Below are 24,300 nucleotides of genomic sequence, written 5' to 3' on the forward strand. Positions count from 1 at the left end.
ATGAGCGGGAGGCCGCTCATTCCTTTTATTCAATTCCAGTCATGTGGTGCCTGCCACGAGACAGGAGCACGAGCCTGGGAGATAGCAAGCTCCCAGGAGGGGTGACCCATTACAGGGAGGAGGTGCACGGTGAGGGGGGCGGTGCAGGAGCACAGGACACACAAACTAAGGGGAGCACAGAAAGGCTGCAGTGGCAGACCTTGGACGGAATCCATCAACGCTGGTGGCTGAAAGAACTCAGTTGAGGGGAATCTAAAGTGGATATAGAATAGCCGTGCATGCCTAGAAAGGGCACCCGGCTGATGCAGGGTACAGGGGTGGATGTTTGAGCGTGCCCCGTCAGATGTTGAGGAGCAAACAAGCGGTAAGAGGTATAACTCTGAGCTCCCTGTGGACTGCATCCGGACCGCAGCAGACACTTGAGCACAGGGCCACGAGAGGGGATGGGGCCGCATAGGCAACAAGTGAGGCGATAAGCCCTGCAGGAAAAACCCAAGGGTTAACGAAGTATGATCGGAGGGAATCTCTTCAAACATTAATGGAGAAGCTTAATCGTTGAGGGTGGACATTCCATCAGCCACACAAAGGTTTGAGATCCATAGCGTACCTGGCTAAGGACACAGCCACTGAGAAGTACGCCGGAGGATACCGAGGCCTCACTACAATCCTTTCATGAAAATGTACTGCACCTGCAGGGAGAGCTTACAAATGCAAAGCAGGGCATGTCCATGCTACTAAAGGCATCACTGCGACAACCTGATAATGACAACGGCCAAGGATGGTGTGGCGGAAGCGGACCTCAGAAAGCAGGTGCAGCAGGTATTCCCCAATAGAGTTCCCAAGATTCAGGATAATCTGATCCTCCAAAGGAAACCTTACCTCCAAGATGAATCACTGTTTGTCTTCCTCTGAACCTCCAGTCAGTCTTCCCAAGTCTAAACTGGTGGAAAATCTATGAAATCTGGTAGAGCCCTCCAACCTGGTAGATGTACTTGACTGGTTAATGGTTTTTCTAAGATTCAGTTGAAATGGAATCCGATTCACCTGACCGATTTCAGACAGCCTGTAAAACAGTTTTTTTATTTATTTTTTTTAAAATAACCATCATAGCCATATCGAACTTTCGGTTTGCGAGGCTTGAGTGACTGACCCCCTTGGGAGAGCCAATTCTTGTTCTATATCAGTAGACTGCATCCCCAAAATCGCTACCTTTTCATGCTTATTGCACACCAGGCATAGCCCCTCACCCCTGCACCATGAGTTGAGGCTTCATCGGAATGTGCACTTGGGCAAATGCTACTCCAGTAGTTTTTTTAAAACGTATTTGTCAAGTGAGTCCTTCACCATCTTTCACCTGCCGCCCAACTGCCCACAACTACCTGATCACGTGCTTCGCTCGCATGAAATGGTGCTGGGCTTTTGAATTGAGAACCACGCCTCCAATCTGCAATCTGTTCAAGCCAGCTGGAAAATAGTGCGTTCTCATCAGTCTGCCCGCAACTGCGTTTACACGCGCTTTTATCGAATCATGGTTCTATCCACCCACTTGTTATTTTATGTTGGGTTCTGGCCCTTGGCAAAGGACCCACATTAGACATTGAGCTTAGGAGGGTCCTTGTATTGGCATTGTTTTCATAATATATGGTTATCTTTTATACTGTTCATGTTTAAAGTGCTTATTTGAACTGATGGTATGACTTCTTCTAAGACGGAAATAGAAGGTGGTCAATGGGACCTGTTTCAGCACAATCTTTATTTGGTAAATTAACAAACCTTTAAGCCCTACCCCTTCTGGTGAGTTCCCTACTCTAAGAAAACACCAATAACTCTCCTACAACTAAAGGAGGAAATTAAATTGTTAGGAAGAATGTTCATTTCTGTGCCAATTCCCTTTCACCTTAGAGACCCCCAGCTCTTATGCTGGCCTCTGGGTTTTTTAATTTCAACTCCTGAGTGAATCAGACTTTTTTCTCACTGTCGCGTGTTTTTCAGATTTTTGTGTTTCTTACTGTTTAGTGGAGTCTGGTAAACTCCATAGGCATCTGCGTTTTCCATTGCGACATAGCACCTTTTGTGCAGTGCCACCAAGGTCCCTTGGACTTCAATTGAACTACATTTTCTTGGGTGAACTACTGTTCCCAAGAATAGTAACACCTGTCTTACCTAACCTTTTCCTTTATGGGTCCAGCAGACACCACCCTATGTCGAGTGCTGGGGGGTTATATAGTAACTCCTTTTTCAAAGGGATTGTGTCCTCCGACGTATTCCTTATCTTTGATAATACCTTTCCAGCTTGCTGGCCACGTAAATTTTTTCTGTAGAGGGCGCTGCGCCTCGACGTCCGTCGATGTCCTTCGACGGCCACCGTATCGGCGCCGACTTCACCATGCCCATAAATAGCCACGCGCTGCGTCCGTTGCTCTGTTCCGTTTTTCCGCGCTTCGTGGGGCCTCGGAACGTTGTTGTTCAGTCAGGTTAACTATCTATTTCTACTCGAATATTCCTTATCGTTCTCGGTGGCTTCTTCATCAGAACCGACGACACTGCGATCCGGCTTCAAGAAATGTCTAGACTGCGGTAAAAAAATGTCAATAACGGATCCACACAGGGTCTGCTTATGGTGCTTGGGATCCGAGCACCATTGTTCGGAGTGTGAGGACTGCATGTCCATGACGGCGAAAGCCTTGAAGGAGCGCGAGGGGAAGCTCGAGAGAGGTAAGTCAGCCAAAACCACCTCGCAAGTTTCGTCGGCTGAGTCGAGGCATTCGTCTCCTCCCCGTCAAACATTCCCATTCTAGATCTCGAAACAGCTCCCACCATTCCCACCATTCCTCGAGATCAAGGCACTCAAAAAAGAGACGTCAAAGGTCCCATTCCTCGTCTTCTGTGTCCCCAGAAAGAGTCTCCTGTCCCACCAAACAGTTCTCCAGCTGAGTGGGAGGAATTCAGAAAGAAAATGCTAAGCGTCTTCGAGAACGCGGCCTCAACCCCCTCGAAGACAGCTGAGGGTGATACCCCGGGTGAAAAACCCAAAAAATCAAAACGCTGCAAGTCGCAGTAACCGGCGAAACATTCCACCCGAGAGCGCCATGAGCCATCGGGTAAGAAGGCACTGTCTTCGACGTCGAGGATTCCTTCGCCGTCGTCGAAGATTCCTTCGCATGGATCGGCGCCATCAACGCCGTTGTCGAAGGGTTCCTCGACGCATCGGTCGATCGACTCGACGCCATCGTCGAAGCCGATGAAAGAGAGGACCCAAGCCACAGCCAACAGTGATTTCAAGGGCATCCGGCACGACGCCGAGACTGTCGTCGATGCCCTAGAGTAGGATCCCGATCCTCTCGAGTTCTTCGAGACCCGTTCCAGTTTTTTCGACGCCGTTTTCGGCGCCTTCGAAGCCTGTTACATCGGCGTCGACGACATCGTTTTCTCGTCCAATAACGACGAGTTTGGCTTCTTCTGCCTTAGAAATAGGTTTTACTCCATTTCAGAGGTCAGAATACCCTGGACTTACTTCAATTTATGAAGAAGGGGAAGATTCTGACCAGGACACATTCGGATTACAGAGGACCACACTGCCTACTGCAGAGGATTTCACCTCTGAGGAAAGAAGGCTGAAGGAACTACAGGAGTCGCTACATGAGGCAAGTGGGCTGGACACTTCCCCAGAATTGGAATTTGTTAAGCCAGACCCAGGGGAACATGCCAAAACACCATATAGAACCCTGATGGCAAGAATAATTGAGTTTATGGGTTGGTCTGCGCCTTCACCTGTTTTCCAACAGGATGACCTAACAGATATATTGGACAAAGGCCCACAGGAGGACCCGGTGGTCCCCTTCCATGCAGCCTTACAAAGAAAAATTGCATCTAATTGGGAAACTCCCGAAGTTATCCCTGCAGCCAATAAAAGATTGTCAACCAAGTATAGGGTAGCGGCTGCTGACCCTGAATACATGTCAAAACACCTGACCCCAGAGAGCCTGGTGGTTCAAGCAGCAACTTCATCTAGCAGTAGCACCGCTTACCCTACTGTCCCACAGGATAGAGATGACAAGAGGTACGACTCTATGGCAAAGAAAGTCTTCTCTGCCTGTAGTATGGCGTTGAAGTCCATCAACGCCACCTGCACGCACACCAGGTTGTCGCACACTATGGGAGTGTGCTTCATCAGCGGCTGACTGCATACCCGAAGGAGAGGAAAAGGAAGCCTTCCTCAACATTATTAAAGATGGTAAAGATGCCATGTGCGAATCACTTCAAACTGGCATCGATTCAGCTGACAGTATCAGCAGGGCCATGGCGGCAAGTACAACAATCCACAGGCATGCGTGGTTGCGAAAGTCGGGCTTTGCCCCTGATGTACAGGCCAGACTTTTGAATATGCCCTTTGACGGCTCTTCATTATTCGGGAAAAAGGCTGACAGTCTAGAAAAGTTGCAGACTTCTAAAGCAGCAGCAAAATCCTTAGGAGCTGCTATCCGCCAAACTCCTTTTCGCCCCTCAGGAACCTCTGGGAGAGGAAAGTCCTTTCGCTATTATTACGCATTCGGGAAAGGTAGAGGACAGCCGGCTCACAGAGGCCAAAGGAGATCCACCCGAGGTGGACGGGTCAAAAGTACTAAGACAGCAGCAGCAGGTGCCGCTTTACCCTCGGCATTTGCATCAGCCGCCCCCAAACCACTCTGAGGCCTTCCCACACAATACACCTGTAGGGGGCAGGTTAACTCACCATCTGACGGAATGGCAGGCTATAACGTCAGATGCTTGGGCATTGGAGACAGTTACCCAAGGTTACTGCCTACCCTTTCTACACATCCCTCAGTCATCCACCGGGGAACAGCTCTCTAAAAGTTCCAGATCCGCTCCTCTTGCAGGAAATTATAGACCTGCTAGAGAAAGGTGCCATAGATCCAGTACCTATAGCGGACAGGAACAAGGGCTGGTACTCCCCCCTACTTTCTCATACCAAAGAAAGACAGAGGACTGAGACCCATCCTGGACTTACGAGAATTGAACAAGTTCCTCAGGAAGGACAAGTTCAATATGGTAACTCTCTCAGATCCTTCAGGCCCTCCAGCTCCAGGACTGGCTGGTATCTCTGGACCTTCAGGATGCTTATTTCCATGTGCCAATCCATCTCAATCACAGGAAATACCTGAGGTTCGCAATTGGTGGCTCTCATTATCAATTTCGAGTTCTGCCATTTGGGCTGACCTCCGCCCCGAGGGTCTTCACCAAGCTGATGTTGGTAGTGGCAGCGAGTCTAAGGAGGGAAGGGATCCACGTATACCCCTACCGGGATGATTGGCTGATTAGGGCCGTATCTTCGGAACAGGCCCAGGCCCAGCTAGATTGTCTGCCTCTTCCTTCACAGACTGGGCTTCTCCCTCAATTTAAAGAAGTCACAGATGATACCATCACAGAGACTCCAGTTCATTGGAGCGGTCCTGGACACTTGCTTGAGAAAAGCCTTGCCACCAGAGGTGAGGGCTCAAGATATTCTACACATGGTCACCAAGTTTCAAAATGCCCAATGTCTCCAAGCCTTCAACTTTTTGTGGTTGCTAGGCCTCATGGCATCCTGCATCTTCCTTGTGCCAGAGGCTCGCCTGAGAATGAGATCTCTTCAATGTGCACTGAACTCAGTGGTCGCAATTCTCAGGGAGAATGACAGATCTCCTCCGGATTCCGGACAAGGTAGCCCACGACCTTGAATGGTGGGCCTATCCAGAGAACATCTTGAAAGGAGGACTGTTTTGGCAATCATGGCCGGAGATAACAGTAGTCACAAACTCCTCACTCACAGGGTGGGGAGCCCATGCCAACGACTTGACCATCAGCGGTCGTTGGTGTCCATCGGAGTCCAGACTACACATCAACCTATTAGAGCTGAGAGCAATTAGACTAGCGCTGAAAGCTTTCCTGCCATCAGTACAGGGGAGAAATGTCCTGATAATGACGGACAACACGGTGGCCATGCATTACCTCAACAAAAGAGGAGGCCTAGGATCACTGCCACTGTGCAGAGAGGCGATGCAGCTCTGGTTTTGGGCAATCCAAGAAAGAATCTCTCTATTGGCTGTCCACCTAGCCGGAGAGAAGAACTTGACAGCGGACGCTCTGAGCAGGCAGAGCAGAGTCTCCCACGTGTGGGAGCTAGCTCAGGAAGTCCTTCAAGAGATCTTCACCCTTTGGGGAACCCCTCAGGTGGATCTGTTCGCCACAAGCAACAACAAGAAGTGCAATCTGTTCTGTTCAAGGGAATTTCCCCCGAGAGGAGCTCTAGGAGATGCGTTCGTAGTGGACTGGGAGTTTCCATTACTTTACGTGTTCCCTCCAGTCCCTGTTATTCCTCAAATGATCAGGAGGTTGAGAAGATTCCGGAAAACCATGATCCTCATTGCCTCGGATTGGGCCAGAAGAACGTGGTACCCGGACTTTCTAGATATGTCCATCTGTCCTCCAATCCGTCTTCCACTCAAAGAGGATCTTCTCTCGCAGAAGGGAGGTCAGGTTCTCCATCCAGACACCAAAACCCTCAACCTTCACGCTTGGCTTCTGAAAGGTTGAGGTACAAGGATTGGGATCTCCCTGATGACGTCATGGAGGTGTTGCTTTCGGCCAGAAGACCGGCAACAAAGTCTTTATACCGCTGCCTTTGGAACAAATTTAACAAATTTTGCAGCTGGTGTAGGGAAGAGAATATCGACCCTTTTTCATGTGGTACACCAACGGTGTTATCGTTTCTGCTCTACTTGGCAAACTCAGGCCTTCAAGTGGGCACTGTAAAAGGCTATCTTGCAGCGCTTGCTATCTTCAAGCGCACTGCGGAGGAACCATCGTATTTCAAAATTCCTCTAGTGGTACAATTTCTCAAGGGACTAACTAATGTTTACCCTCCAAAACCATTCCAGGTTCCCATATGGGACTTTAAATTTAGTCTTCATCTTCTTAAAGGGCACTCCATTCGAACCACTTCACTCTTGCGTGCTGAGATTTCTCAGGCTTAACACTGTCCTATTGGTAGCACTAACATCTGCTAGGAGGGTGAGCGAACTACTCTTCCACAAGGACAAGGTTGTCCTACAGGTGAAGCCTAATTTCCACGCAAAGGTGGTTTCTGAATTTCATATTACTCATACAATTACCTTGCCTTCGTTCTACCCTCCTCCCCATCCGGGGAAAGAGGAGGAAAGACTACATAGGCTGGACCCTAGGCGAGCTCTCAGCTTTTACATCAGCAGAATGGCTAGGATCAGGCAATCAGACCAACTGTTTGTAGGATACTCAGGTCACAAGCTGGGACTACCCATAACAAAACAAACCATCTCCAGGTGGATTATTTTGGCCATCCTGGAATGTTAGACTAGCAGGGAAAGAGCCACCCCAAAATCTCAGGGCTCATTCAACCAGGGGTATCGCAGCCTCTTTGGCTCTCCAAAGAGGGGTACCGGTCCGGGATATATGTGCGGCTGCCACATGGTCGTCCGCACATACATTCACAAAATTTTACAATCTGGATTCCTCCACTGCTCAAGAGACCAGATTTGGCAAGGCCGTATTACATTTGTTCCATCCCTAGAGGGATACATAACGCTCTCACTCCCGCCTCCAATTACATGCCACTGCTATGGGAGTCTATCAAAGATAAGGAATACATCGGAGGACACAATCCCTTTGAAGAACAAGTTACTTCTTACCTAGTAACGTTCTTTCGACGGGATGTTCCTCCGACGTATTCCTGATCGCCCCTCCCAACCATCCCCGCAGTGATAACTTCCCTTGTGGTTGCAGTTTACGCTCCTTCAAGGTCACTAACCAATTCAGGCATGACTTTTCTTATGCTACAAAACGGAACTGAGCAACGGACGCAGCGCGTGGCTATTTATGGGCATGGGGACGTCGGCGCCGATACGGTGGCCGTCGAAGGACATCGACTCGGCGGACGTCGACGCGCAGCGCCCTCTACAGAAAAAATTTCCGAGGCCAGCAAGCTCGAAACATATTATCAAAGAAAAGGAATACGTCGGAGGAACATCCCATCGAAAGAACGTTACCAGGTAAGAAGTAACTTGTTCATCTCACTCCTCATTTAACATTCTGTTAAACTAACTTTCTTGAATGGCTGGTTGCAGTGGTTTCTTTCTTACTACCTTGTGCCATGTATCTGCAGGCTGAGTCCTCAGCTGCAGTACAGCACCCAAAGGTGACCATTTTCTCAAATGGCCAGTGTTCTTTATTTTTGCCATTTCTTCTTTTTCTTCTGGGCTTATACTATGTTTGAATTGTGTTCGAGTCCTTTGTGTATTTTGCCTTTGGCAAGCTTCAGCCCTGAGGCCTGCCACAGCTGTAGTGTGTCTGGGAAGGTAGGAAGTGAGGGAGGGTCCTGAAGCTTCCCCGTCCTTTGTCTCTGTGTGCCTGAGTGAAATGTTCTGATTGGCTGGCTGACTGTCCTGGAGGAAAGCTACCCTGCTGGGGCGATTGACAGCCTAGGGCTGTGAATGAATGGGAACTCTCTCTTAAAAGGCGAGGTTTTGGGGACCACAGAAGGACAACATTCGACAAAGACTTGAAGAGACGCCAGCAGCACCCTCCTGGACCGCGATGTGCCTGTGAAGCCCTGCAGCTGTGCTGACCTGTTATTTCGACTGGGAAGACCCGCACGGGACCACTTCCTCCCTTGGGTTGCTGGGACCAACTAGACTAAAGATGAGCTTCAATTTGGCGCGCTGAATCCCAATACCCAGGGACCCCTCACCATAGAGTGCATTTTCTTCCGAAGTGCGAATCAAGCGAAAACTTCGTGTGCATCCTGAGGGCCCTACAGAAGCAGGAAATCATCATCATCCAGAGTCCCCTCACCAGACCCAAGGGCAGAGGGATCAAGTAACTTCGAACTAGAGCTTTTCATTCTTCTTTGGCGCTGAGGGAAAGGCGCCAAAACTACAAAGAGGCCGAATCAAGGAGAATCCATTGCGAGTCTCTCTAGAGTCCTGCCGCAGGAGGCCACCAGACAATGTCCCATTGGTCACCATGACCAAGGACCAGGAACAAGGGTCTGCTACACTGCAACAGGAGGGCATCCTTCTGGAACACATTCTTCAGTTCACAAGTACTCTGGGGTTTCGGGTACATCAACCTTATGCCATTTCTGGTGCTTCCAACCTTCGGGAGTGCATTTTACAGTCTTTGGAGTTGACCGCAACTCACTTGCACTGGCCTTTAAGCTTGTGCTTCTTCAAGGTGACTCCTCTTGAGTTGCTGTGATTGTCTATTTGAACTACTGCCTTTGCTAAAATATTTTGTAAGAGCATCAGAACTTTTAGCTAGCCCATTGACTTTGGCTGTCAAGTTCCCTAAAGGCCCCCTTCTGAATCTATTGGCTTTGGCAGTGCTTGGTCCCTTACAGGTTTTAATTGTTGAACACTATTATTGCAGGGATAAAAGACTGCCTATGTCCCTCTGGGAGAATCAAACTGTTTTTCTAAGTACGAAGTATGATCTGATCCAACTATAACCTTTCCTTCCTTAACTCAATATTGAAATGGTGATCACAAATCAGTGTTATTACTGACCTCAATGACCTTACTCTCTGCTGGAAAATGTATAACATATGAAACGTTACTCACCTGCCTTATTGCTTCTGTTACAAATTGAATCCTGACTTTGGGATTAATGTTACTCTTAGTTACTGCTTTTTAAAGAGTGCTTAAAATATCCTTGTGTGTGGGGCGTGGCCTGGAGCGCTGTCAATGAAGACGCACCTTTGATGGCCTCCGTGGGACGCCCGCTGCATCTAGCTTAAAATGCGGCAATACCACCCTGCTGCACCGCAGGAACTCCTGAGGTGGTCCATGAAGGCCTGGAGCACCGGCTGCCCGCTCCTTGCACACCCTCGGGGGCGGCAACCGACTGCATAAGAGAAGTTTTGTTCGCGTAGTGTGGAGGATCCAAGATGGCGGACGGACCCGCTTGGCTTGGGGACAGCTGGGGCAGGAGCGGGGTGGAGAGTGAGGTCCGCCTGCCGTGACGCCTTCGGCGGCACCTATGCGCTGGGCAGCGCTCGCCTGCGGGCCCCGACACCTCTCCGGAGCTGCTCGCCGGCTCTCCCCTCCTTTCCCTCTCCTGATGACGCCGACCCGCGGAGCCTCATCGCTGCCCAGCCAGCTTTGACTCTCTCCCCATAGCCCCACCTCCCTTCCGGATTGCTCCTGCGGCTGCCTGGGCGACTGGAGCCCTGCACCGCCCGTGCCCTGATAGGGGGCACCCTCGTGGCTTCATCTGGCCCCCGCTCTATCACCCGTCCCCGTGGGGGTGCTGAGGCAACCTGCGGCGGCCGGCTTGATTTCAGCCTGGTAGCCGGTCCTCCCACTCGACCGGCTGTGGTGCTCCCCGCTCTGGCAGTTGGGACGCGCTGGAGGAGGGGCCTGCCCCCCCCTCTCTCTCTCTCTCTCCTCACACGGTCCTGGGATGCACCGGAGCCGCTTCCCGCACTCCCCAGTCGGCCCGACCCCTCTGCCTTCTTCCTCCTGGGGTGCCCCGGCCCACACCATCCTGCAGCTGCACACCTCTGGATTAAAGGGTAGCCCCCTTCCAACAAAGACGGCCTCCCGGTGGGGCCAACTCACCAGTCTATGGGCATACACAAGCAGCCCCTTAAAGTGACATAATTCCTGGGGAGGTGCCGGAGGGCCGTGCAGCTCCTGGAGAACATATCGTGCCTCTCCGCCTCTGAGTGAGCAATCGGCGCCCACTTGGAAGCCTTGCGCCTTTCTAAAGGGACCCGGACTCGATCTGGAGGTGAGCCTGTACTGCGTCCGAGTCGCTTGACCTCTCTCCTCCCTTCCTCTCCCCGAACTTTTCCTGGGGCACCCCGGCCCAGCTTCCCGGGGATAAGGCTTATAACCCGCACGGGTGGCACACCTTGACCTCTCGAGGGGCTCTGAGGGTCCTCGGTTGGCTCTAGCAGCAATTCTCCACTACTGCTACGGTGCTCCCTGCGTCCATTGACCCGCTGCCAACAAGCATCACAATGTCCAAGCAACCGAAATCCACCAAGACCTCGGACATAGCAACAATGTTAATGTCATCCGACAAAGCAAAGAAACAAGACCCCTACTCCTCCGCTTCACGGGAATCCCTAGACACCAAGGGACCTCTGGCGACCAAAGAGGATATCTGTGAATTTATTGCTGACATTAAATCAGAATTCCGGTCTTGTATGACAGAACTTACTACCAAGCTAGAGAGTACGGACAAAACAATCTCGGAGGTGGAACAGATACTGGGAGAGGTTGAGGATGGCACCCAAGACCATACCTCCGCCCTAACCGAGGTCCAAATCCTAGAATACAAGCAGGAGGACCTGGAAAATGGGTCCCGGCGCAACAACCTCCGAATTCGGGGGGGTACCTACCTCAGTCCCAGACAAGGGGTTGGCTGAATACGTGGGCCTCTTTTTTTTTTTTTCAAACCCTCCTCCCTGACCTGGAGGATTCACAGTTTCTCCTAGACCGCACCCACAGGCTGAGCCCCCGCCGCGGAGTGGAGTCGGATGTCCTGCCCGATGTTATCACCAGGGTGCACTTTTTCACCACGAAGGAAGCCATTTCGGCGATAAGCCGCTCCAAAGATGAAATCATATTCCAAGGGGCCTCCCTCCAGATTTATCAAGAACGATCTCATCTTACTCTCCAGAAGAGGCGAGCCCTCCGCCCGCTAACCACTTTCCTTCAAGTCCAAAAAATTTGCTACAGATGGCTCTTTCCCACTGCCTTGCAATTTTCCTACAAGGGCACGCTAAGGAAAATTAGCCATTTAGACGACGCTGAAAACATGCACCCGGACCCTTCCAGGCCCTTGCCTCTACCAGCCACTGAGGCGACAGCGGACTCGGACCCTATGACCTCCCCGAAATCCAAACAAAACTCGTGGTCGAAGGTTCAGAGTTTCCGGAACAGGAAATAGCCGGTCGCGGTCCCATGATGGAGTCGCCAGCATTCTCTAACCCAGTTCGCCGGCCCGGCGCCCTGGGGCCGACCATCACCTACAGGAACACAGATGAGCTTCATCTCTAATGCAGCGGGCCTCACCCTACGGCCCATGCCCAGCGCCAAGGCCCAATCCACCTATGAGTCCTTGGGGCGATCCACCAAGACTATTAGTAATTTTGGCCATGTTGGCTTCGCACTGTTCTATGGCCCTCTTGGCCAGGTGGGGTTTTAGACCCACAAAAGGTCCGCCACCCTCAGCTAAACCTCGATCTTCCCGTTGGCGGTCCGAGCAAAAACCCCAAAGGCAGGTTAATAAATGGTCATATATCCCACGACATGATGGCTGATACTGCATCCCCCATCCTCAGAACTTGTTGGCGACTCCAGAGCTTGCCCCGGAACATCAGACTCTGATGTTTGTCTCCCTGAATGTTAAGGGACTGAATTCGCCAGCTAAACGCAAGTCAATGGCACAGAAACTTCAGAATGACAATGCCACCTACTGCTGGCGGATCTCGGCCGCCTACGTTCCCGAAACTTCCCAAAGCAACTTTTCGCGTCTGGGAACTCCAAGAGGGGTGGCACAGCAATTCTATTCAGGACGTGGCTGAACCCTCAAATACTGGACTCTATAAGCTGCCCGGAGGGGCAGTTCATAGCAGTGAAATGGCTGCTGTCGGGACAATTATACTGCGTAGTCTCAGTATACGCGCCAAATTCGGGCCAGGTGCTTTTCTATTAGCCGCTAAGTACAACCCTCTCTCCCTTCCTGCAATTATTCAGAACTCTAGGGGTAGTGGACTCATGGAGGGTACTCCACCCGTCCGAAAGACTTTTACTTCTATTCTTATGTCCACAGAACGTTCTCCAGAATAGATCTTCTCCTAGTATCTCTGCAAATCTTCACATTCACCAAGGATGTGAAAATTGGCTCCAGAATTCTGTCCGACCATGCCCCAGTGACGCTTGAGATCCGAGTGCAGGGACCACTCGATTCCCCCAACAGCGCAGATGGACGCTATATGACCTGATCGTTAACAAGATGCCACTCGACGCGATCGCAACCACGATCAACAACTTCTTTAAGGAAAACCCTAGCGAAGACACCTCTGCCAACAACTGAGACGCAATGAAGGCAGTGGTGCGGGGGGGAACGGATTGCCCAAGGAGTGGCCTATCACAGGCATAAACGACAAAACTCGTCAGAGCCTTGAGGAAGAAATCGAAAAAGCAGAAAGAATCCACAAGGAGAAGGGCTGGACCCCTAAAACAAAGCGAGCTATCCAGATAGCGCAAAAGAAGATCGAGGCCCACTACGCCGAACATACTGCCCACCAAATGGCAAAAGCTAAACAGTTTTACTATGCTAAAAATAACAAAGCAAAAAAACTACTGGTGGCCAAACTTGCCAAGGCGAAAAGGAATAATACGATCGTGGGCCTGCGAGATCAGCATGGCAAAACCCAATACGCTGACCAGGAAAAACTACGGCTCGGGACGGCCCACCTGACCCAGGTGATGACCGCTCTGGTGCGGGACATGAAGGAACAGAGGGAATACTTACGGAAAGCAGCGCTTCCCCGACTAAAAAAGGCAGCTGTGACTCTCTGGAGGCACCGATTACTGACGAGGAAGTGGACGAGGCGATAAAAGCCCTTAAATCCCGGGCCTCCGGCCCACATGGGTATACAACCAGGTTCTATAAGATTTTCAAACCCCAATTATTAGCGCCTCTGGTACAGCTGTTTAACTCATTCAGGACCACGGGCACTATAACCCCGCCCATGCAAGAGTAAATTTTTTACGGTCTTGCTGCCTAAACATGGCGGCGACCCACAGAACCCTGCATCATATAGACCCATCGCCCCAATCAATATAGATGCCAATATATACTCAAATTCTAGCAACACGACTGTCCCAGTTTTTGCCGGAGATAATCGGCGCTGATCAGTGTGGCTTCCTCAAACACCGCTCCACGGCCGACAACATCCGTAGCGCCTTGGACCTGGTGGAACTTGCCTCCTGAGATTCCCGGGAGCTGGTGCTTCTGGCCCTGGATGCAATCAAGGCATTCGACAAAGTGGACTGGACCTTTGAGGCTCACCCTCGAGGCCTTTCGATTTGGCCCGGAATTTTGCACTATGAGGCTGGTTAACTATAAAGCGCCCACAACCCTTCTCAGAGTTAATGGCACCCTTTCCTCCCCTATCAGCCTAACCTGTGGAACCAGGCAAGGATGTTCACTGTCAGCACTCCTCTTTTCACTCATTATGGAACCGTTCGCCCAACGGATCAGGCTAAACCCTGCAATCAAAGGCTTTCAATCGGGCTCAGTGCACCATAAACTGGCCCTCCATGTGGACGATGTCCTTCTGACCATCAGAGCCCCGTACCTCCTTCCAGCCCTGGCTGAGATAGCAAGCTATGGAAAGGTCACAGGTTTTGCCATCAACTTCCGGAAATCAGCTGCCATGGGGGTGGGTCTGTCCCTGGAGGACCAGGAAGCCCTAATCCCGCTATGCCCAGTACAATGGACGACCAGGGGAATCAACTACTTGGGAGTCCAGATCCCAGCTAACCAGAGCAAGGTCTATCGAGCAAACTTTCCTCCACTATTCACAGCCCTGGAGGCAGACTTAAAGCGTTGGGCGGCACAAGAGATCTCAATTTTGGGTGGGAACACGGCCTGTAAAATGAACTTGCTACAGAGATTCCTATACGCCTGTTCCTCACTTCTGGTGCCAATTCCGGCGCCAGCCTTCCAAAACTTACAGAAGAAAATACTGAAGTTTATTTGGAGGGGGGGGGGGGAAGCCAGAAACCATAAGGCCACAATGTTGGGCAACGCAAAGCTCTGTGGCCTCGGGGTCCCAGATCTACAGAAATACCAGATGGAGGTTCAGCTTGCCTGAATTCAATCGTGGCAGAGACTTACTAACCGCCCCAGATGGGTGGATCTTGAACAGGCGCAGCTACCTCTCCCACTACGCTTTCTCCCACGCATCCCTCCTCCGGAACGGCGACGGGAACTTCTGGCGACCACCAAACACACCATCTCTGTCTGGGACAAAGCGCTGAAGCAAAAGAAGATCCAGGTGGGACTCTGCCCCCTCTCCCCAGTGTTCATGAACCTAACTTTCTCACCCGGGCCGTCCACCCGGAACTTTAGGTCCTGGATCGCGGGCAGCCTGGAGACCTTGGGAGAACTCTTCGAAGGGGGACAACCCTGTACCTTTGAGCGAGGTAAAGAACTCTTTAAGCTTCAGGAACAGGATAGATTCACATACATCGAGCTGCACCACTGGTGCACTCACCCACAGACCCGCCAAGCAGCCACCCACCCCTCCACAGCTATTGAACTGACCCTTAATGAGCTCCCAGTCCGAGGGAGAATCTCTACTCTATAGAAACGCCTCCAAAAAGATTTCTTAATCTCCAAGACACGGTATATGGCCCAATGGGAAGCGGACCTGGGCCACCCTATTGAGGACCAACTATGGGTTGATATTTGGTCGCGAGCCCACACCTCCTCATCTTGCATCACGAATAGGGAATGCGCCTACAAGATCCTCCTCCGTTGGTATTACCCTCCACTAAGACTTCATCATATGAATCCCACACTCAACCTAAAATGCTGGAGACAATGCGGCCAAATAGGGTCCTTCTTTCATATGTGGTGGTCCTGCCCTAAGGCTCAAACCTTTTGGAAACCACGCCTATTGACGATTGTAGATATTACTCAGATGTGGCTGCCCCTAGACCCTGAACCCATTCTTCTTGGAGCTCCGATTCCCGCAATCTACCCAAGGTCTGGACCCAAAGCCAAACTACTATCCCAATGCTTTCTGGCGGGCAGAAATTTGATAGCCCGCACATGGAAAACGGCGGAAGGCCCTCTTATGCCTTTCTGGTGGGTGAAAGTCTGGGACATCTTGATCGCTGAGAAGGTGACAGCTGCCGGGGCAGGCCTCCTACACCGCTTTCATAACATTTGGGGCCTGGTCTTAGACTTTGACCAAAACTTTCCGGCTCTGACATACAAGCCCCAATTAGCCAGGAGAACTGTACAAGATGGAGATCCCCAGCGGGGATGGGAAGAAGGAATTTAAGACTCAGTGGAAGGGAGGGAAAGGCGACAAATTGTATTGGGTTTATGCTCCATGTCACGAATGATTAAGCTCTGTATTGTTATAACCTGTCTGTTTAAAATAAACACATTAAAAAAAATCTATGTATCCTTGTTTGTGTATATAAATAAATATTTATAATAAAACTTTTAAGTCTGTGTTTTCTTGGATACCTTTATTTACTTATTTCATTCTGCAGCTCACATTACCCCACTACCAACTTGTGTAGTACAGGCCTATATTAAAAGGTGGGTTAACCAGTACCAAGTGATGTCTTGTGTAGTCCCACACCAGTTGGACTGTACACATTCTTACCTAACAGCATGGGTATTGAAACAACAAATGAACCAGTAGGTTAATGATTTGGTTAACAAACACATTTAATATTGTATGGTTTTTGCCCTGTGAGATTTTCACAAAGTAGAAAAACCACAGCAGGAATTTGTTGGATGCTTTGATGGTACTTATAAATTGTGATTCACATTCAGCGCATGGTTTCTGAAAATATTGACTAATTTTCCTTTTGTGAAATGTTCCTGTTTTCACAATCGCACTGAAATTTGTAAAGAAATTAGATGTTTACCTGTGGTGGGTAAAATAATGCAGCAGAATCCCCCATTGCACCCTTCGATTTGTTTTTTTGTTTTTTTGCTATTATACTTTATGGGTCAAGTGAAATGGTTTTAATGAAATGTATGCTCTTTTTTCATTCTTAGTGGGTGAAAGTAAGATGTTTACTGTGGTTTGTTTCTGCTTAGCCTACAGACGACATTGTACTGATGGCCCAAGCACTTGAGAAAATATTTCTTCAGAAAGTAGCCCAGATGCCTCAAGAAGAAGTAGAGTTGTTGCCACCAATTCCAAAAGGCAAATCCCGTAAGCCAGGAGTGGTGGGAGCTGTAAAGGCAGTCACAACAGTAACAACATCAGCAGCCAAGACCTCCCCATCTGTTGTTGTTGCAACTCCTCCAACACCCCCAGGTAAAACCTACAGCAATGGATTACTATTATCTCATATTTTGTGCAATATCCAATAATCCTTCAAATATTTTCTACCTTCCTTGAAATTAATACTTTTAGTAAGTGTTCAAAATTGTGATTTGATGAGCAGGAGCTAAAACCAGCTCCTGGGTGTCCTGCCCTGTAGGTAGGAGCTACCGCAGGGGGACCAGGAGCTACCAGAGGTGCTCATTAACCTTTTGTGTATTTGGTGTGAATATTTGTGATTTAATGTATAATAAATGTTTTATAATTCTTCTTTATTAACAGTCTCAAATACTCAGTTAATGCCTCAATTACATGTTTGTAAAAAAAGCACTAGTTGGCCCTAGGAGCCAAAATTAGCTCCTGGTAGGTGTTGGTTTCATGCTAACCAGGGTCCACTATGCCAGAAGCAGGAGCTACATAGTTCCCTTCAATTTCGAACCCTGAACTATAGATAGTCGTGCTATTACAAATGCATTTTGTACAGCTTTTAGAGGAAATATTAAATGGTAGGAGGCACTAAACAAATATCAAGTACCCTAACATAAAAAAGCAAACACATAAGCATTGAGGGCAATAAAGATTTGATGGGTATGCCAGGTGGTAAAAACAGCTCCTGGATATGAAGCATCACACAGTAAGCAGGTACTTTGCCTGGGGAATGAGGAACACATCTAAATTCCTAAAAATACAAGTTAAAATGTTTGGACCTTGTATATGACCCATTATGCTAAAAATGTATTCTGGTTATGTCCTAATACACACTCCCAAACAGAGCTATGGGGCTGTTTATAAGGAGTCAGTTGACTTTGAGACAGCAGTTGATGTTGGTATCAAATACCCACTTTCGTTAAGGCTATACGCAGGAGCTAAATAGCACTATGGAAACTGCTGAGGGAAAGTGTTTCACATACCTCATTTCTGAAATCTGTATTTACTGTGCTCTTTACTGATTTTAACACGGTAAGGACTCTCCTTTCAAGGTTGATATTGTGGTAAATTGGCTAATGGTATCTCCTGTTCTTTAGTGATCTTAAATGCCTGCAGGTTTAACTGTGGCAACAAGGGCTATTTAAAAAAGCCATTTATAAAGCATGATGCCTTCAGGATAACGCCTACACGTTTGTATTAGGCTATTGCTTGTTTTATGTATCTTTTTGGAAATGGCTTATTAAAATTTAAAATGCACTTTTCATCTGGCAAACCATGACCTGGCCTTCATCCATCTTGTTCTGCAAACTAGATCTGTTAAGCAATGCTTTTTTTACTAGTACAATTTGCAGCTCACTGGAATTTTACTAATGACATAGCTTCAACCAAATAACATAGAATATGTAAACTGTTGAAAATGTCACTATGTAAAGACCACTGTAAAAAATGTAGTTCCAGATCCTGCACCTGCACCGCCTGTAGAAAAGGTGGCACCTCCAAAACCACTCTCGAAACCTCCAGTTCCAGAGCGAACAATTGGAAGGCGAGCAGACACTATGGCAGAGCGGCGGAAACAGAGATATAAAGGTTACAATTCTTTCCTTCTCAAAGATTCTCTGTTTTTTAAAATTATTTATTTTTAAAGTGGACCGTACAAAATACTAGCCGACATTCTATGCTAACGAATCTGGTGTTTATTTTGTACTAAACATTCATTTTTCTGACATGGTCGTAACTGTGTTAACTTTTTTTTTTGCATATTCGTCAGCCTTCGTGTCACATGTTAAATGTTTCACATCATTCTCATCAATTGAAACATTTGTAATCTTTTTGCCTTGTATGAAGTGGTGTGAATTCCAAATCCTAAACCTGTTAAGTTGTTGGTTATTAGGAATATTAGTGTTCAAACAAATCTACACTAATACATGCCTCCCTGTCTTCGGAATATGCTTTGTTGCCAAGCACAGAATAGCTTGAAAGTGCAGGTAGTATTTGGGGATTTTTTTTTTTTTTTTAATGGTTTCTTTAGTATTTATTTTCCAAGGAGTATTAGAGGGCTTTTTGGAACCTGCAAAACCCCAAGGAGTTGCCAGTATCTCCTTGCACTTTCTCTGAACATTCCTTTGCCATGTCATCTAGCACAGGGTACATGGCTCAGGCCAGCAGCCAGCACAATATCTGTTTTGTCGAGGATACCACAGGAAGCTCACTTTGGGGGAACCGTAAAGTTACACAAATAGGATGACTGAATTGAATAACAATTCATCTCGGTAGCCAAAAGCAAGCATTGTATCAAAACACACATAAATGCTAAACCTTTAATATTTAATGGTGCGGCTGCATTTATTTTCTTGCTTTGCTAGAGATGGCACCTCCCAAGGTGTTTCTTTGATTAGTTACTTTTTCACCACAGGCTGAGTGGTTCTGAGAAGCCATATTAAAGGTGCAAGTAGTTGCATTCTAAAACGTTTGACTAAACTGTTGGGTGACTTAGCAGTTAAGTTTAGCCTCGGGAGGAGGTTTGTACTTCACAATAAACTGTTAACAAGAGCAAGCTCTGTTAATGAACAGAGGCCCTCGCTGTTGAGGAGAATTCTCCTTTCTGTGCTAATTCCCTTCCACCTTAGAGACCCCCAGCTCTTTCGCTGGACTTTAGGACTTTTAATTTTAATCCTGGAGTGAGACCTTTTTTCTCACTCATGTATTTTGATCTGATTTGGACTCTGTTTTTTTTTTTATTTTGGAGTCTGACAGACTCAATAGGCTTCTACTTTTGTATGCTGACACACAGCACCTTCAGTGCAGTGTCACAGAAGTCCTTTGGGTTTCTCATGAGATTGAACTACCTTGTCTTGGCTGACCTACTGTTTTCCGAAGAGTAGTAAAGTGAAATTGACTTTACTTCCCTGTTTTTCCTATGTATGTCCAGTACACCCCATTTTATGTGGAAGTTCTGGGGCGTGGGGGAGGGTTACCTAGTAGCCCCTTTTCCTACTTATGTAACATTTATTTGTTACCCTCACGACTTTTAATGGCTGGTGGCAGTGGTTTAATTTTCCTACTGTTGTGTGTTTCTACCGCACACTGAACCCTCAGCTGCAGTGTTGCACCCATGGGTGCCCATTTTGTCAAAATGGCCCTGGTCTTTTTTCACCATTTCTTGATTGTGAGGTCTATCTTGGGTTTTACTCCGCATGCCAAACCATGTTTAACCCTTTTGTTCATTTTGCCTTTGGGGGGCTTCAGTGCTGAAACCCGCCTTCGGCTCCAGTGTGTCTGACAGGGCAGGAAGCGAGGGAGGTGCCCGAAACCTCCTGTCCTTAGTCTCGTTAGTTACCTGAATGCAGCCAGTGCTGATTGGCTGGCTGGCTGGCTGTCCTTGCAGGACAGCCACCCTGCTGTGTGAGTGACAGTTAGGCTGTGCATGAATGGGAGAAACCTGCATAAAAGGCGAGGTTACTTGGTCTGAAGGCAGAGTCGACCACTGGAAGGAACATGCGACAAAGGAAACTGGAAGAGAAGCTTGCTACACCCTGCTGGACCGTTGAACTGCCCGGTGAAGACCTGCTACAGTGCTGAAGCTCCGAATCGACTAGAGAAGCCCAGAATGGACAATTTCTTACTTTGTGTAAGTGGGACCAACTAACCCCAAGATGAACTTTGCTGGAAGACCTTCCTCAGCTGGCTGTACTTCTTTAGTGCTGCAGGAACCGAGTGCCAGGAATCGAGAAAATCCATAGTCTAGTGCATCGTCCTTAAGCCGGAACAGAGCTCCCGCAAGATCCTGAGGACCCTTTCGATGCAGGACAACCCAAGCCAGATTCCCCTCCGATTTCTGGACACCAGAAGCATGGGAAGCTCATCAAGTGTCCAAGGTCCGCGGTGGTGCTAGTGGCCGGTTGCTGAAACCGCGAAGTGCTGCTGAACTGAAGAGCCCCTAGCCGCGGACTACCGTCAAACTGCATTGCAGGAGTCCTCCAGCCATCCTCCCTGTAGTCTGAGGAACAGCAACCCAGGACCTACCAGATTGCAACCAGAACAGAAGCCAGCTGGATCCTCTTCAAACCTAAGGTACTGTCTTGACTAAGGATACTTACCTCGTTTGTCTGTAGCTTGCGTTCGCAGTTGAGACTTAGTAGCTGCTTCTTGCAGAGTTGATTTCAGCTCTGAACCTTCACCCACAGCTTGTGGCCCAACAGTGATTCCTTACAAACTCTCTAACATTGTGCAATCTGAAGAAGTCCCTCAGCTCCAAAGACATTGTTCAAATTGACTTTGGCTGTCTTGGCTCCCTGCTGACACTTCTGACTCGTTGACCTTGATTCTAACTGTCCCTCATAGTTGGTGCAAACATTTAACTTGTATTGCTGGTGAAGATCTAATCTGGAATTCATTGGGAGATTGAAAAGTGCTCACATGCCCTGAGAACCTGTTAATCTTTTTCCTTCTCTAACCTTTTCCTTTTTCACAACCTCATTTTTTTAATACCAGAAAGTGATCTATAAACGCCAATACTGCCTGGTAATTAGTCACCCCAGGGTCTAGGAAATGTATTCACAGCACCTCTAACGAGTATCTACTTGCTTAAACTAAATCTGAGAAAGTGGTATGAAGTGTTTTTTGATAGTTGCATATTGCCCTTTTTAAAGAAGGCTTATTTGAAACTGACCGTCAAATAATTATTTTACTAGAAAAACTTGAGTGTCATTTGTGTACTTGTATTTATGGATTTCAATGCTACAGCTCACATTTACCTCTCGAGATGTCTGGCTGCTCGGTCACTCTACCAACTTGTATAGTACAGACCTATACCAATAGTTGGGTTAGCTAATACCAAGTGGACAAGACTGGTGTAGTCTCCCACAGGGTTACTGCATACAATTCCAATTGTATATTTTAAAACATCCAAAAACTGCCTTGGAGTTTTGTCCCGCATGTAACGCATAGCCTCAATAGGTCCTTCATAGATTGGGGTTATTGTCCCTGGGGTTAGTGGGACAAGCCTGTGGTGAAAAGGTAAATGCAGAAACACCCCGGGAGGTGCCATCTCTAGCAAAGCAAGAAAATAAGTTGTTAGGCAAAGTTTGTATGCAGTACCCTCTGGGACCACTACACACAACTCTGACCACAGGTATAGGAAACCCAATCTATGGTATAAGCTTGTACTACAGTTTTGGTATCGTGTTGAGCAGCAAGCCTTATCTCAAGAGGGGCCAATGTGAGCTGTAGTGGAGTTAGAGATTTACAGTTGGATGTATTCAAATAAACTCTTACACTCAAGGTTTCTTGCATAAACAATTATTTATCTATCAGTCGGTTAGAATAAGCTGCCTTCCAAAGGGAGCAATATAATTACACACAAATGCACTTCAATACTGTACACTTAGTTTCTAAATCAGTAAAGACCCTTTTGGGATGGCCCACAGACACAACCTTAAGAGTGTCGGGCACCACCTCCCAAATGGTAATGGTGTACCTGCGTGGCTGGCGATTACTAGTGTAATGAGTGAAGACCTTTACATGAGATATACTGTGAGTGTTTGCTGAATGTTGATCTTGCTCACAGCTTTTTCTATGAGATACCACTGTTGTGTGGTTGGTTGCATCACAACTTAGAAGGATGGTCTTAGTAGTCCTGGAGGTCCTGATGTGTCACGTGGTGTTGGTGATGGTGGCGTTCTGTGGAATACACCAATTTATATGGTGTATCAATCATGGTGCCGTGTATCGGTTCACATGATCCCTTTAGTGGTGAAGGAAATTTATGTGTATTGATGACCCTTTTTCTACTCCCCGTTCATTTGTGGTACGGTGGTAGTAATGATCAATTTAGAGATGATGAAGAGTCGAACAATTCAATAGGCTAAGCCAAAGTCAATGGGCAAAAGTCTTGTATAGGATGAAGCACTTCCGGTAAGTAAATGGAAAAGTCTTTGCACAAGTTCTTAGGAGTCTTTGATGAAAAGAAGAATCAAATGTAGGGCCACAAGCTGATTAGGCTTGCGAGTTGTAGAAGTTGTAAGCACTCTACGGTAAGAGGTAAGTTCCCTGACTTTTTACAGTACCTTTAGAAATGAAGAAAGGGATGCAGCTGATGACCTCTGTTCCTGTGCAGCTCTGCAGATCTGGCTGTTCCTGGGCTTCAGTCGTGGGGACAAGAGGGAGGCCGCCAGGACTCCTGCAATGCACTGGGATGGTCAAAACTCGCAACCGGCAAACTTCACTTTCAGTGGCTGTTCAGTGTTTCAGCTCCTCCCGTCTACCTCAAATAGCAACACTGCTGTGTGTGGCTGTCGAGATGGACTTTCCTTGCTTCTTGGGTTCCGCACTCTGAGGGGGGGGGGGGGTTTCAGGCTCGGTCCGTCCTGCTTCTTGGGATTCAAGAGGATCTTCCAAAAGCTCTAGGCCAGCTTAAAAGCAACACAAACAATCTGGTGTTCCTCTCCCTGGCTATACGGTTTCCAGCAGCAACTCTGTAGAAATTCAACCAGCTCCGAGATGGATGTTCAGGTGGCTTACTTTGGAGTTGATTGGTCCCACCAACTCAAGGGGAGAAGTCGTCCTTGCAGGGGCTTCTCTGTCGATGCGAAGTTGGCATTTCGGCACTGTAGCAGGGCTTCACCGGGCAAACCAACGGTCCAGGAGTTGCAGCAGGCGTCGTCTTCAAGCTCTTCTTCGGTTCCTTCGTCCAGTGGTCGACTCTGCCTTCCAAGCCAAAAGACTAGCCTTTTATTCAATTCTCTCCCATTCGTTCCAACCTAGCTGTCGGTCACCCAACAGGGGGGCTGTCCTTGCCAGTCAGTCAGCCGGCCAATCGTCAGAGTGCATTTCGTTCTCTTAGGAGACTAAGCACAGGGAGTTTCGGGAACCTCCTCACTTCCTGCCTACCCCAGACACTCTGGAGCCAGAGACGGGCTTCACTGTTGAATCCCGCCAAAGGCAAAATGAACAAAGACCAAACCTGGTTTGGCGCGCAGAGCAAACCTCAAGAAGGACCTTTCCACAAAGAAATGGAAAAAAACACGGTGTCATTTTAACAAAGATTGCACCCGTGGTTGCTTTACAGCAGCTGTGAACGCAGGCCGCGGTAAAGACACACCATGGTAGTTCCACCACTGCCACCAGCCATTCAATGAGAAAAGTGAACATAAAAAATGTTACATGAGAAAGTACACAAAGGGGATACTAGGTAACCCCTCCAGCACTCTATTGTAAGATAGGGTGTGCTGAGTCTAGAAAGCTACGATGGTAAGTAAAGTCAA

At 48.2% G+C, this 24,300-nt stretch overlaps 1 protein-coding gene across 7 annotated transcripts in view; it reads left to right on the forward strand.

Annotated features, from left to right (window-relative positions):
- Positions 1-24,300, forward strand: part of BRD3 (bromodomain containing 3) — an 853,641-nt gene that overhangs the window by 320,158 nt on the left and 509,183 nt on the right. For 6 of the 7 annotated variants that reach the window (XM_069609614.1, XM_069609620.1, XM_069609618.1 and 3 more), the window contains 2 exons: positions 16,882-17,104; positions 18,491-18,625. In XM_069609614.1, the coding sequence (XP_069465715.1) occupies positions 16,882-17,104; positions 18,491-18,625 (358 nt within the window). The remainder of the gene's footprint in view (positions 1-16,881; positions 17,105-18,490; positions 18,626-24,300) is intronic. The other variant, XM_069609619.1, reaches the window with a different exon arrangement.

This window comes from Ambystoma mexicanum, chromosome 8 (assembly GCF_040938575.1).
Source record: "Ambystoma mexicanum isolate Mex_15411 chromosome 8, UKY_AmexF1_1, whole genome shotgun sequence".
Classification (NCBI taxonomy): Eukaryota; Metazoa; Chordata; class Amphibia; order Caudata; family Ambystomatidae; genus Ambystoma; species Ambystoma mexicanum.